The sequence below is a fragment of the Arachis ipaensis genome, chromosome B9, assembly GCF_059453495.1.
Source record: "Arachis ipaensis isolate K30076 ecotype BB chromosome B9, ASM5945349v1, whole genome shotgun sequence".
NCBI classification, from domain to species: domain Eukaryota; kingdom Viridiplantae; phylum Streptophyta; class Magnoliopsida; order Fabales; family Fabaceae; genus Arachis; species Arachis ipaensis.
In genome coordinates, this window is record NC_142444.1 from 157,821,102 (window position 1) to 157,835,465 (window position 14,364).

The following is a 14,364-nucleotide window of genomic DNA, read 5'->3' on the forward strand; positions in this document are numbered from 1 at the left end:
CCGATTTGTAGAGGTGCAGAAATCGGACCGTCCGATTTGTGGAAGGTGCAAAAATCGGACCGTCCGATTTGTAGGGGTGCAGAAATCGGACCGTCCGATTTGTGGGAGGTACACAAATCGGACCGTCCGATTTGTGGTAAAAAAAAAAAATTTTAAGGTACAGAAATCGGACCCTCCGATTTGTGTACTTCCACAGTTTTGAAAAACACCAAAAATTACAATATTAAGGTATATCACCACTTCTACTTCCATAACAAAAAAAAATTAGCCAATATTTAGAGGATTACATATTCTATTGATAAGTTTGTATTATGTGCACAATTTTATATTATACTTTAAAAATTTGTATCCTATATCAATAAGCTATATCAATAAGCTTTTAAGTTTTTCAACAAAAATTTGTGTTCTCCATAAAATATCACTCTATATCAAAGTTCTGAAAATCGGACAAGACCGACTGATTCGATCAAATTAACTAGGAATCAATCATTTGGCCGGTTCGGTTGACCTTTAAAATTATCCTGCAAAAACTCGATTTAAAAATTGGATGAACGGGTGATTAACCATCGAACCGAGAAACCAGTCGGATTTTTTAAAATTCCGGTTCACTGATCCAACAATCAAGAAAAATACTAATATTTAAAAAATACTAATATTTTTCTAATATTATCCTTAAAAAGCAACGAAACTCCCAACAAAAATGAATTTGTCAAATCTAGTTGGTTCTTAACAGATAAATTAACAGTTTAAAATGCTACGTAGGTTTTGTTTCATTAATACAGAGAAAAAATATTAACAAAGGGACTAAATAATCTCATAGAAATAAAGTTCAAGAACCGAAAGATATTTTTTATTGAGAACTTCATTATCTTTTGAAATAATTATAAAAAACTATTTAGAATTTTTTCTCCATAATTATTAGGTGACAAATTGGTAACAAGCCAATTTGTAAAAGGTATAGATCGAACTGCTTTTTTAAAAAATTTTTAGACAAATTATCTTATTCAACTAATTTGAATTGATTAAATGGTCAAATCATTCATCTATTTAAACAAATGTTAAAAATTTAAATTTCGTCTTGTATAAAATTAAATCTGCAACGAATTAATTATTGATATGCTAAATTAAAAGATATTATGTGCAACAAAAAAATTATCTTATTCAGTTAAGTACTTATCAGCTGAAAAAAATTATTCAGCATATTCTAAGGAGACCAAAGTCTCTCTCTCTCTCTCTAACTTTCACATACCCTTTTGATTCATTTTCTCTAAATTACTCTACTTTATGTTGATAACTTGAAATTGCCTCCTCTAAATTACTTTTCTTTATGTTGATAACTTGAAATTGCTTTGTAAATTTTGTTTGAACCTCAATATTTTGTGTGTCAAGGATTTTAGAGTTAATTGCATATCTTCCTTAGTTCAATAATCATTTGTTGCCAGTAGAAAATATTAAGTACTATGATATTGTTCAATAATGTTTCGACATTTTCTTTGGGGGCAAATTTTATGATTTAATCCTCAAATATTTCATTTTTCAATCAGCATGATCACAGAGGATGTATAAGTTAGGTGAGTGTATAGTACAATAGAATTTTATGATTTAATCCTCAAATATTTCATTTAGCCGTCCGTCGCGCTCAGGCTACCATCGTCGTCTGGTCGTCCGTGCTTCTTCCTCCTTCAAGAATCGCAGCTTCTTCTTCCTCGAGCTCGGCGCGTCAGTCCCTGGTATTCATCTACTCCGTCGCGCTCCTGCCGCCGTCCGTCGCGCGCTCAGGTACCATCGTCTTCGTCTGGTCGCCGCATGTTCTTCCAACCACCACCGTCTTCTGAGTCGTGTTCGTCGCCTGGCCTCTGTCTCCGTCGCGCTTCTGCCCCTCTGCTCAGACTGCTCAGAAGAAAAACCCTTCTCCATTCCAATTTCCTTCCTTCGAGTTCAGAGAACAGAAGCTCAACCAAGAAAAAAACCCTAGACTTCGAAGGTCAGTTCACTGCTAACTTCTTGTGCGTTTTTTATATATGCCATGTTCAATGATTATTTGATTACTGATTATTTGAATGTTTTGTGTTTTAATTTTTTATTGAATGATTATTTGATTACTAATGAGCTCTAGTTCTGCTGTGTTGCTATTTTTGTGTTGTGATTTTTTATTCAATGAGCTCTGGTTCTGCTGTGTTGCTGTTTTGTGTGTTGCTGTGTTGCTGTTTTTGTGTGTTCTTTATTTTTTATTGACATGCATTGAGTGATATCACCACTGTAAGTTAATTACTTGCCCTTTCTCTAGTCCATAGTATCTTGCAATTGCTTCTGTTTGTAGAATGTGGGGTGGCTGACAAGTGACAACAACAAAGCTTCAAACCAGAATAATATAATAGTGTCTTGTAATGTGAACAATAATTCTGACTCTAAGATGGTCACAATAAAATTTTATGCACAAAAAACATGTAATGTGACACTGTAATGCATCATTTATGCTCTGTTCTGAAATTTTTATTTCTGAATAATCATTGATAAGTTGTGTTGTTGTTGAAATTATTGATAAAAATGGCTTTGCTATGCTGCTGCTGTTTTTTAATTTCTGAGTCTGCTAGTTTTGAATTTTTTTTTTATAGATTTATTGATTCCAGGGTTTAGGGTAATTATTTGTTGCTGTTTTTTATTTTGTTGCTGTTAAACAAATTGCTTGAACTGAATTGTGTGTTTCGAGGTCCTCTGAATCCTGGATCCCTTTCCAAATTAAAGCTTTTGACATTGAAAAATTGCCCTTTTTAAGAACCATTTTTTGCAATTGGGCTATTCAATATCTCTCAGAGCTCCAGAAACTGAAAATTCACAGTTGCTTTAGATTAGAAGAACTTATTCCATTCACAAAGTTGCTAGCTAACTTGCCAAGACTCAGATTAGAACATTTTAGCCATATTTCTTCATGGTTCACATTAATGTTTTATGAAGAAATAAAAAGTGAGTTGTGCTTGTGCCTGTTGTATTTGGATGTTTATTTGTAATTTATTTATTATTTTATTCTAAAACGGTTTTTCCGGTTAAACCACGGTTGGACCGATTGGACCAGTAAACCAGTGAACTAGTAACTAACGCAGTTCGATAACCGATCCGGTTCTCAAAACCTTGAGGAACAGTCACAATCATGCCCACCAGATGTTTGAGAAAATGTTAAAGTAAGTAAGAAGCTCGTTTGTTTCAGATATCCAGGGTCATGGTGGAGTAGATACTGGAAATAGTTTGCTTGCTTAGATAGATGACTATTGGGACCCTGAGTTTATTGACAATGATTCGATTCGAGAGTGGGAGTTTCAATGGCCTACCTCCTCTGCGCTCCCCCAAGTTGTCGCCACATAGTCACATCTCACTCACTAAGCCATCTTGGGTTGTGAGAACGGAGTCAAATGTTAAGAAGAAGAGAGGAAAGAAGCCGGATCCACATTGTGTAGTCTGTGAGGGGAGTGGACGAGTCGATTGCCACCAGTGTCGTGGGAAGGGAAGGACAAACCAGGTTCATTTGGAAATGCTCCCGAAAGGTGAATGGCCAAAATGGTGTAGAACTTGTGGCGGAAGCGGTCTTGGTTACTGCTCCCGTTGCCTTGGTACCGGAGAATATAGGTATATTATGGGATTCCATTTCATGAACAGGGACAATGATAAATCCCAAGAAAACAAGTCTTAGTCCCCCCCCCCCCCCCTCCCTTTCTCTTGTGGTAGCATAGGTGTATTTGTTTGTAGGTTGGAACTACTGAATGTTTTGTCTTTTTATCACATAATGTAGAATCGCTATTAATAGATTGTTCCAACTCTTACTTGTGCAATTTGATTTTAACGTGCCGATTTGTTATGTTATAAGATATGATTCTGATTGGACTGAAAAAAACATTTTTTGCAAATCCTTGTTTGGACACAGAACAACATAGTGAGTTCAAATTCATAATGTGATCTGATAAATAAATGTCCTACTCCCTCCGTAAGTGAATTATGGTTAATATTAATAAGCATGGCATAGAGAGTTCAGAATAATTAAAGAAAGGGAAACGAGGAATTTTCACGGTTCTTCCGGATTTTAAGCATTTGTTTGAAGATAGGTTTGGAGCAATGATTGAGTTGTCTTTGTGTGACCTCAAGATCACGCTTTTGGGAGCTCAATTTTGGTCGAGACATTGAGTTTTATTTCTTGTACAATATATAATTCATTTTCAAATGATGTCTGCAAGTATTTCAATTTCCTTAAAGAATTTGAATGTATAAGCCTGGTTTCTTCTTCTAGGCTTTTGTGGGAATCTGATATTTGTCGTCGATGCCAGCTGACTATCATTTACAATGCAAATAAGTAAAGGGTGTGACAACGGACCTCGCCTTGCAGCCTCCATTGCACAGTGGAGCCAATGGCAGTTGCTTGATTCTCTTCTACCTACCGGCGGCTTTGCTCACTCTTTCGGCCTTGAAGCAGCAGTTCAGTCCAACCTGGTCTCAAATCCAGATGAACTCAAGACATTCATTATCCATGTCTTGGAGAACACAGGAAGCTTACTCCTTCCTTTCGTGCACGTGGCTTCCGTGTCGCCCAAGTTGGAAACCTGGCACAATCTTGACAAAATATTGGATGCCACACTGACAAATGAAGTCAGCCGAAAGGCATCGATCTCACAAGGGTCTGCACTAATGAGGGTGGGTTCGGCTGTGTTCTCGGAACTCCCTTCTCTGAAAACAATGAGAAATGCTTCTTTGGGGTCAGGTACTGTATCTTTTCACCATGCTCCTATATTTGGACTTATATGTGGCACACTAGGATTAGATAGTACTGATTCTCAAAGAGCTTATATGTACATCACAATGAGGGATGTTATTTCTGCTGCCACAAGGTTGAATTTGATAGGTCCTCTTGGTGCTGCAGTTTTGCAGCATCAACTTGCTCCTAATGCTGAAGGTATACTAGAGAAATGGAAGAATCGCAACATTGACGATGCATGCCAAGTTGCACCTCTGCTAGATACAGTGCAAGGTTGCCATGGTTATTTGTTTTCTAGGCTCTTTTCGTCTTAGAAGGCACAAACATAACACTGATGATGTATTTTTCATAATATGAAGTACATAGACATAGTAGAGTTTTGATTGGAAGAGACAATGTTAAGTCTTTTGGTAAATTGAATTTTCCTTTTTCTTGTGAGGTTTGAGGTGGCAACTCACTCAAAAAATTGGCTTCCATTGGTTTTACATGACGATGTAGGTTCAACGATTGACACATGTCAAGTTGTGGTTCAACCCAAAACACCAATCCAAATAACCCATATATATATGTAGAGTCGTAGGGGGATATAAATATGTTCATTAAGAAAAATGTTTGCACGTCATTGCTTGGCTCCTATGGGTAAAATCAGGCCAGGTTGGGTTTGGGTGAATTTGAGAATCAAATAGATTAAATTAACTAAGCCAAATTGATGAATCCAGTACCCGATTAAAATTAAATTTATGAAACAAATTGATTAAATTAACTAAGCCAAATTGATGAAATATGGGTTGGATTGGGTAATCCAGTACCCGATTAAAATTAAATTTATGAAACAAATTGAAAAATAAAAGGAAAAAAATAAAAAAAATAAATAAAAATTAAAGTGAGATTAAGATTTGTAAAAGTTATATAAATGTTATTTTTTTAATATAATATATTAGATAATTGGATAATTGAGTTTCACGATTTTAAGTCCGATATTCGAACCGATTAAAGTAAGGTACAATACCAATATAGTTGTGTCGGGTTGGATTTTATTTTTTGATGTCTTCCGCATAAGCTTTTTTGGTGATTCATGCGACATGACTTGTACGAAGAGGATCACAACATTTTTCATAAGTTAATTAAATTTGAAACCTTTTCCTTAAAACTATTTTTGTATGGTTTTGTTATGCTATTTCATGAGCTTGTTTGGGTGTTATTTTTAAAAAAGATATTTTTTTAAATAATATTTTTTTAAAATATCTTTTATAAATATAAAAATAATTTTATATTTAGATATCTCATATAAAAAGGTTATTTTATTTATTAATTATATTTGAGTAAGATAAGATAATAGTATTTTTTTGTTCATTTATTTTGTAAAAAATATTTTTTTAAAGAAAAATATCTTTTAAAAAAATATAAATTATAACCTTCTCAAAAAATATATTTTTTTATTTTTCTAATATTTTTACTTTTACTATTAGAAATTTATCAAACACACTAAAAAATAAAAAAAAGATATTTTTTATTGAAAAAAGATCTTTCAAAGACCTACACAGTGGCATGGGGGACACTTGCCCCACTGTTATTTCATTTTTTTAAACAAAAAAAAATACATATATAATATGCTCCCATTTTAGATTTTAAATTATCCTACTATAAATAAACTAAGTCCAATTATTTAAAGTCCTAAATCCATTTTATCTTTTTATCATTTTGACTATTAATTAACCTAATCAAATTTAGTCTTTTTCCATTTTTAAATTTCAGCCGCCACTCATTTATTCTCTTAAACCCTCTTCTTAGTTTTATATTTTCAACTTTCTTTTTCTATTCCTTGTCTAGTGGTCACCTTCTCTTCATTAAAAGGTAAATTTTAAATTCTCTATTTTATTTTGTATAGCTCTCTATGATTCTATGTATCTTTTAATTTCATTGTTTCTGTTTTTGATATTTTGAATTGCAAATTTTAATTCAAACAATTATAGTTTATGTATTAATCTATTTTTTTATTCTCTTTATAAATTTATATATTTTATTTTATTCTTAATTTACTGATCTTTATTATTTATTTGTTTATCTTTGGTTTTATTCTATTATATGTAATTGTGTTGTATATAAATTTTTAAAGTGAATTGATCAATTTACTAATTTAAAATATATATTTTTTATTTTTAAAAATAATAATAAAAAAATATTTCAAAAGAAAGTTACCACTAGAATCTGAAATCACTCCATTAGAAAAAATATTTCTAGTGGTTGAATAAGAGATAAGTGGTTGAATGATAGTTTAGTTACGTATATAGAAAGAGAGACATTCAATCAAGTTGATAATAAAATAATTATTCAATATTTTTAAAATATGAAAACAAGAAGAGAAGTACCTTCAAAATTTGAAGAGAAAAAAGTTAGTAGCTAGTGTAGTTTTTAATTTTTTTTTGTATTCAAATAATTAATATGCACTTTTATTTTTTTTAATTTAAATTAATATATCTTTTGATAGTATTGTGTATTATTTTTATTTTTCCAACATAAATTTTTTAGATCCGTCACTACAAACAAGCACATAATTGACCATTTTCTGGGACTTGAACATTATTATTTTCTTTTAAGTTTCATTGCTGCTACAGTAATATACTAATATTGTTATTATTCAGATATAATTAATCGTACATTTACCACATTACTTGGTAGCATAAGTTTTAACACATCATGTGTAATGTTCCAACTTGTGTCACGCCTTGTGATCGTCGTCCGAGTGTAAAATACTCCGATGTTTAAGTCAGTAAGAGTTTTGGCAGATTTTTGTGTATTAGAACTTAATTTACTATCAGTATATTTATAGGAGACGAATCAATAACTACCGCTGAAGTAGTCTACTTCTGATAGTGGATAACCGGCCCTTTATTTTAGGATTGTTGAGATTTCTCTTCTAGAAATGGGTAAGAGATTCTAGAAGACAGTTACTTACTTAGTTAAGTGTGAGTTTAATCTGTTCCGACATCTTAAAAGAGGTCGGATACGTGGACGAGACCGTCCTATTAGATTGGACATTTTAACTGCATTGGGCCTGATTTGTATTTTAGGTCAGGGTATATATATATATATATATATACATGCGAGAAATTTAAAATTAAAAAGATAGGCCAATAATAATAATAATAATCATAATAATGATGACGAAAACAAAGACAGGAGATTATGTTGAACATTTCACAATTATTATTTATCTTCCTCCGCAGTCCGCATGAGGCAACTCATTGAGATCAAAATCTAGCATTCTTCTAATAGTAGGAGGATTATTAATATTATTTGAATCATCAACCACTACTTCCCTTATTGAATTTAGACTCGCTATTATTTTTGACATGTTCATCATTAAAATTATTAATAACTAACTTACCAACTTTATTGTTGTCATTAACGGTGATTGTTGTTGGAGATGGTGATGATAATGAATTAGAAGAAAGATGATTACGATTATTGATCTTCTCATCATGAACATGGCAACTCACTGCATGAAATGTTGGGAGCACCACATCTTGCAAGTGTGACACACATATCTTTCTCTAATCTTACTTGAGTTCTTGTGCTTTGTTTTATCAAATTCTTTCAACCTCTCTAACAACAACCTTTTCTCTGATGAATCTTCTTGATAATCATCATGATCATCATCACCATTACTTTCGTCTTTTTCGACTTCGTTTTCAACTTCATCATCATCATCATTTTCTTGTGTCTTTGGCTTCTTGATGCTTTCTTCCACTACTTGTTGGTTGCTTCCTCTCTTCTTGTGAACCTTCCAACTTAACAAAAAGTAATTATTATTGTTATTATTATTACTAATACCCTTTCTTCTTCTTGTTGTTCTTGATTACTTGTTGTTGGAGAATCTTATTTTGATGTTAGTAAAATATTAGTATTGTTGGTGATAACCATAATCAAAGAAAAGAATAACAAAAAAGAAAAAGAAAAAGAATACACAAAATTTAAAATACTTAAAATTTGATTAAACTTGGTTAAGATTATGATTTAGATGTAGAGCTTTATTGACCAAAGTCAGGCACAAAAATAATTATCGCTTAAGTTTTTTAGATAGATATATATTAAATATTTCTTTTTCAAAAGGAAAAGTATATGGAATTAACTCCAAATCAGCTAAAAATAGAACAACTTAATTAATTATAAATATAGTAATTAATTTTATTTATTTATGATTTAAAATATTAGTTATTAAATGTTTCACTACATTCAAATTAAGAAGAGATACGTTCAGTATCATTGTAACGTGAATCACGGAAATTGATTCAATTAGCTTCCAGTCTCTTCATCATCCTTCCCGCTCCAAATGCCTAAAATATGGTAAATCAGAAAATAGATTCAAAACCATTCAATTTACAAAGAGAAAAAACATCCTAATGCCTAACATATACACCATCCACGTAGAGATTTTAAATTCATCCAAAGGCATTTGGGTGGTACGCTCTTGGTTCTTTAACATTGTTGTTTTCAAAATAATTATCTTAAAGATCATAAGCTATTTTTACCTTAACTAGGCATCGTCTCTCTCTCTCTTTGGTTTGGCCTCAGATTCAGAGTCACCACCTTTTTTTCACCCGCTAAACTTTCACATACCCTTTTGATTCAAGTCTACATATATTTGGTTGATTTACTCCTTTATACATGAGAGACTCTTATCCTATCTAATATATAGGGGGTAAAAGATTAATTGGCTCAAAATCTTAAAATATGATACACAATTCCTATTTGACATTTTATGAATAACTATCAAATAACTATCAAATATGAGACTAATGCTGGGATAATTTAAATAAGAAAAAATGCATTATTTTGTCCTTATTGTAGACTTAGGATTATATCACTATAAAAAAATCCCTAAGTAGTATCATTTGGATGAATTTTTGCAATATATAGAAAACGGATTTGCATACTTTAAAGTATATTAGCTATGATGCACGGACACTGACACGGACACGGGACACGACACGACACGGGACACGTCGACACGCGAATTTTAAAATCTTACATGACACGGGGACACGTATACATATAAAATATAAAATATTTTTTAGATAAACCGTAATAATATTTTAATATTTTATTGATATTAAAATATAAATTAATTTTTTAAATTATTTTTAATGTCTTATTTTAATTATATCAATTATTTAAAATATTTTTTGTTTTAATAAATAATAATATATACTATATCTAAATTTATTTTAAGAATATATATTAAGAATAAGACTGGATACGCTGACACATGATGGTATTTAGGTGTATCCAAGTGTGTCCGGAGAAGAATTTTTTATTTTTTATTGAGACACGGTTTGGACACGGCAGACACGCGTGTCGGATGAGTGTCGTATCCGAAATGTATCCGACACGCAGACACGGCAACTCAGCAAAGTGTCCGTGCTTCATAGTATATTAGCAAGAGATTAATCGTTCTTAAATTATCTATTAGAGTTTACACTAATATATAATTTTAATAAGGTATTTATTCAAATAAAAATGTTAAAAATATCTTCCCTAAATTAGAGAAAATATTGATAAACTGAGAATTTTCTTTTCCGTAATGGAGTTCTGCGAATAGTAGCATATTCATGTTTTTTAGAACTGTTGCTCAATTATTAATAAGTTCCATTCTGTGATTGATGAATGTTGTAGTATACATATTGAGTTAGGGTACGGTAAAATATCGCGTGGGACTAACAGAGGAAAGAGAAAAAGAAAAGAAAAAATGGAATTGTATTTACAATTACAATCCTTCCCAAGCAACAAAGAGATCGGACTTGAAGACATAAAATATTTTTAGAAGAATGATTTAAGTACATTAAACAAATTTAATTAATTAAACGTATTAAACCATCTAATAATACTTTAAAAGAGAGACCAACACCGTACCGAAGCACCACCACGGCACCACCCTATATACATTTTCCCACTGGCTTTTCATGCCAATAAGCAGTCTTTCATGGCAACTTTCCTTTGAGTCCAAGTGCTTGTAGCACGTGTTCGTGGCAAGGAATTCACTCCGAATGGGTTATCTTTACTCTGTTGCATTGCATGAAGGAACATTAACATTGGCAGCTATAAACAAAAAGGAAAGAAGAAAGAGCATATAACGGTTACGTACCAATCTGCAGGTTCCGGCGCGAGTGTCGCAGACGGGAAACTCAGGAGGACAGCAGCTAGCACCGTCGTCGCAGCAAGTGGCGGATTGCATAGGGCAGCATCCCCATCCAAAGCAAAATCCTGCATACTCGAAGACGCAGCAGCAAGTGGTGCGAGAAGGGCAAGAGTAGTATTCGTCACAGACAGTGGAAGGGTTGACTGGGGATGGAGGTGAGGGACCAGGGTTTGGTGGGTTGGTGCTGTTCTTGATTGGATATGATGCCTCCATTGCGATACCACACTTTCCGGTTCTGCCATGTGCAAGATTTCTCTCCAGCTTGATGTAACCCTCCTCTCCCCATCCTGAACCCCATGAATTCCTCACCAACCAGTAGTCTTTACCGTCTTCTGTTCCGTACCCAACTGCGGCAACACCGTGGTCAAGTTCAGTTCCACATATGCCGGTGAAGATACCCTGATCATCACCAATCAACAAATCCTTAGATAATTTGATATATTTTATAAATTATTAAATAAGACTTCAAACAAAAATTACTGCCCCTAGCATTGCTCTATAAAAAAATATTTTTTAATGAAAAAAAGATTTTTTTTATTTTTAAGCGTGTTTGGTAAATTTCGAGTAGTAAAAGTAAAATTATTAAAAAAAATCAGAAAAAATATATTTTTTGAGAAGTTGTAATTTACATCTTTTAAAAAAAAGATCTTTTTTCTTAAAAAAAAAAAGATATTTTTTATGTAATAAATAAACAAAAAAAATACTTTTATATTGTTATATTCAAACATAATTTGATAAATAAAAAGATCTTTTTGCATAACATACCCAAACATAAAATTACTTTTACTTTTAGATAAAATCTTTTAAAAAAAATAATTCAAAAAAAAAAATCTTTTCTTATAAACTCACCAAATGCTAAATTTCTTTCTTAATATACATGTTAATATCTCAGCTATTATCTTATTCACACGAGGGAGTTATGTAATATAAAGTAAGGTAGAATAACATTACAGATTGATAAAGTTGGAAGGCCCTGCCACCAGCTTCAATGGCAACACTAACAGGTTGGTGTGCAACAGCCTTAGCCAACGCCTTCTCATCATTTTCTGGCACATCTTCATAACCATCTATGGTAACTACATGAGCATTTTTCTGACAAAAAAGCCAATTTAGTTTAGGACATTGATAATAGTAATTAGAGGGATAGAGTGAAAGGGATATATACCGACCCTATTGGTATCACAAACACCTTCACGAGCATGGTAGGAGTAATCTTGCTCAGAATCAATGCCTCCATTGTTGAGAATGAAGTCGAATGCATTGTCCATGAGGCCTCCATTGCATCCCATGTTGAAGCTCCTATCACAATCCACCAACTCTTGCTCTGACAGAGATATCAGCTCCCCCGTCACAATTTTATTGATCCCTTCCACCGCAGCAACCGTCGAGAAAGCCCAACAACTCCCTTCACAACAAAACCAAATTCTTTTAGGGGAATTAATATTATAGAGCATCAAAATTAAACCCTAGATATAATGTGCTAACCGCATTGGCCTTGATCCTTAGCGGGGGAGACGGCACCCTTCTCCCTCCAATCAACAGAAGCAGGCAACTCGTCGCCGGCGCGGAATGCGTAACGGTCACTCTTCCTGTTGCCAGAGAGCAATCGCTGTTGCTCGGAGGAGCTGCGGGGTTTGGTGCCGAGGTACCTGGCTCTGTACTCTTCATTGGTGAGATCGGCGAACTTGTTCAAGCCAAGCTTGTAGGGTTTGTTCCCAGCGCTGTTATGTTCGTGAATGAACCGCAGGTTATCCTTGAAGATCTCGAACCTTCTCTCTTTCTCTCCCAACGCGTTGTAGACCTTGCCATGCTTCACCAGCCATGACTCGTAGAGGTTCATGAGGTGGCTCTCCGTCATGGCTTCTAACTTCGCGTCGTAGTCGATGATCGACATGTCGAGTGCTGACGCCACGACGGCCGCCGCCAGAAGGGAGAGCAAGAGGAGGAGGACATGGGAGCGACCCATGGTACGGCTGTGCGTGGTGGTGGTGCGGCTGATTTGGTTATGGCTGGAATGAAGAAGGATGAAGGGTTGCGATGCGAAAGAGGGAGTTATATTTAAATATTTATGAGAGAGAAGTTAGGGTTGTGATTGGTTCAGAAAAAACGGAAGAAACTGCGTTGAAATAGGAGGTTAGGTCAAATCTTTAAATTTTATCTTCAAATAATGACTAAGGCGGCTCATTTTTTTTGGGATATATGAGATAATGAGAAGGATTTAGATCTTCTATATTTAAATTTTATTTTAGATAGTAAAGTGGGATCTTTTATAATTTATTTTATAGGTGAAACTAAGAGTAAATATAAAAAAAAATTATTTAAGAGTAGAAGATTACACTTTATTTTTTAAAGTAAAAATTTAAAATTTTAAGAATCCAAATTCTATGAGAAGCAGGGAATAGATCCTCTCAATTATTGAAAAAAATTGAGAGAGTAAAGTGTGATCTATAATCCTTTAATACATTCTCTTTTATGTTTTTTTGTGATCTAACTTATAACAATTAATGGTAAGATATCACACTTTACTCCCTCAATTATTAAAAAAAAATTGAGAGGATGCTTCTCATGTGTGTGTTGTGCGTTATTTTTTTTTTTTTTTTTACCAAAGATAGGAGACTCGAACCCGCAACCTCTTAATTGAGTATGGGGAGACTATGCCATTTGAGCTATTACTCATTGGCGTGTGTTGTGCGTTATTGGGAATGAAGAAATTGGACTATTTAATTTCTTTTTAAAAAAATTAAGCCTACTAATTGAACAGACCAATTAGTGTGGGAGAGAAAATTTAAATTTTGACGAAGGTAATCGGACCTCCGATTTGTGTTTAAAAAATTTGGGTACACAAATCAGAGGGTTCGATTTTTTCTCTTGACATCATAGTTGCGTAAAACACCTATACACTCCATAAATGCGTCATATACCATTTCTCCTTCCTAGATTAAAAAGTGTTCTAAGGCCCGTTTGCATAAACAACTTAAACAAGTTCTTTTGAAAAAAGAGTTCAAAATATAAATTTTTTTATTAATAATAACTTATAAATAAATTATTTTGTATTTGAATTTTTAGTTATAGAATTACTTATTTTAAAATTGTCGCGTTTGGATAAATAACTCAACAAATACAATTTTGTTACACAAAAAATAGATATTAAAACAACGATAATAACAAATACTTTTCAATATTGAATGTTAATTTTACATAACCTAATCACTAAGATTATAATTGTTGAGACAATTGATTCTTTATTTGCTCTTTTATTAGTTTCATTTTTTTAGGCAATTGGTTTTTCTCATTAGAAATCATTTTTCTACTTCATCTTCACCCATAACGGTATTCTTGTATGTGGTGAATAGTAATAAAATTTTAATTGATAATAATCTTGATGGCAATGTCAAAGAAATTATTGTGTAGTTAGTGGTTGCTGTTT

At 32.9% G+C, this 14,364-nt stretch overlaps 3 protein-coding genes across 4 annotated transcripts; 2 read left to right on the top strand and 1 right to left on the bottom strand.

The window, feature by feature from the left end:
• The first annotated feature begins 1,843 nt into the window (after positions 1–1,843).
• Positions 1,844–5,174, top strand: LOC107618759 (urease accessory protein F). 2 transcript variants are annotated; one of them, XM_016320904.3, is made up of 2 exons: positions 1,844–1,984; positions 4,314–5,174. In XM_016320904.3, the coding sequence occupies exon 2, from the start codon at positions 4,330–4,332 to the stop codon at positions 5,050–5,052; it is 723 nt and encodes a 240-aa protein (XP_016176390.1). In that variant the 5' UTR covers positions 1,844–1,984; positions 4,314–4,329; the 3' UTR covers positions 5,053–5,174. The 2 variants fall into 2 exon arrangements, with proteins under 2 accessions (XP_016176390.1, XP_088356777.1); XM_088500651.1 differs by having other exon boundaries at positions 1,848–1,984; positions 4,277–5,174.
• LOC107616145 (uncharacterized) lies at positions 1,847–3,858 on the top strand. Its single transcript, XM_088500652.1, has 2 exons — positions 1,847–1,984; positions 3,206–3,858. The coding sequence occupies exon 2, from the start codon at positions 3,260–3,262 to the stop codon at positions 3,683–3,685; it is 426 nt and encodes a 141-aa protein (XP_088356778.1). The 5' UTR covers positions 1,847–1,984; positions 3,206–3,259; the 3' UTR covers positions 3,686–3,858.
• A 5,216-nt stretch (positions 5,175–10,390) lies between the features above and the next one.
• On the bottom strand, positions 10,391–12,956 carry LOC107616754 (cysteine proteinase mucunain-like). Its single transcript, XM_016318687.3, has 5 exons — positions 12,423–12,956; positions 12,107–12,342; positions 11,889–12,029; positions 10,884–11,336; positions 10,391–10,801 (listed from the first exon to the last, which is right to left on the bottom strand). Exons 1-5 carry the CDS (start codon positions 12,901–12,903, stop codon positions 10,700–10,702), a joined length of 1,413 nt encoding a protein of 470 aa, XP_016174173.1. The 5' UTR covers positions 12,904–12,956; the 3' UTR covers positions 10,391–10,699.
• Positions 12,957–14,364: the final 1,408 nt, after the last annotated feature.

What these genes read in the sequence shown, in the direction of transcription:
- LOC107616145 (XM_088500652.1), top strand. Translation starts at nt 3,260, where the DNA reads ATGACTATTGGGACCCTGAGTTTATTGACAATGATTCGATTCGAGAGT.
- LOC107618759 (XM_016320904.3), top strand. Translation starts at nt 4,330, where the DNA reads ATGCAAATAAGTAAAGGGTGTGACAACGGACCTCGCCTTGCAGCCTCC.
- LOC107616754 (XM_016318687.3), bottom strand. Translation starts at nt 12,903, where the DNA reads ATGGGTCGCTCCCATGTCCTCCTCCTCTTGCTCTCCCTTCTGGCGGCG. An exon ending in CCTTCCAACTTTATCAATCT is followed by an intron (nt 11,337 to 11,888) that starts GTAATGTTATTC and finishes GGTGATGATCAG; the next exon opens with GGTATCTTCACCGGCATATG. An exon ending in GCGCCGGAACCTGCAGATTG is followed by an intron (nt 10,802 to 10,883) that starts GTACGTAACCGT and finishes GCAATGCAACAG; the next exon opens with AGTAAAGATAACCCATTCGG.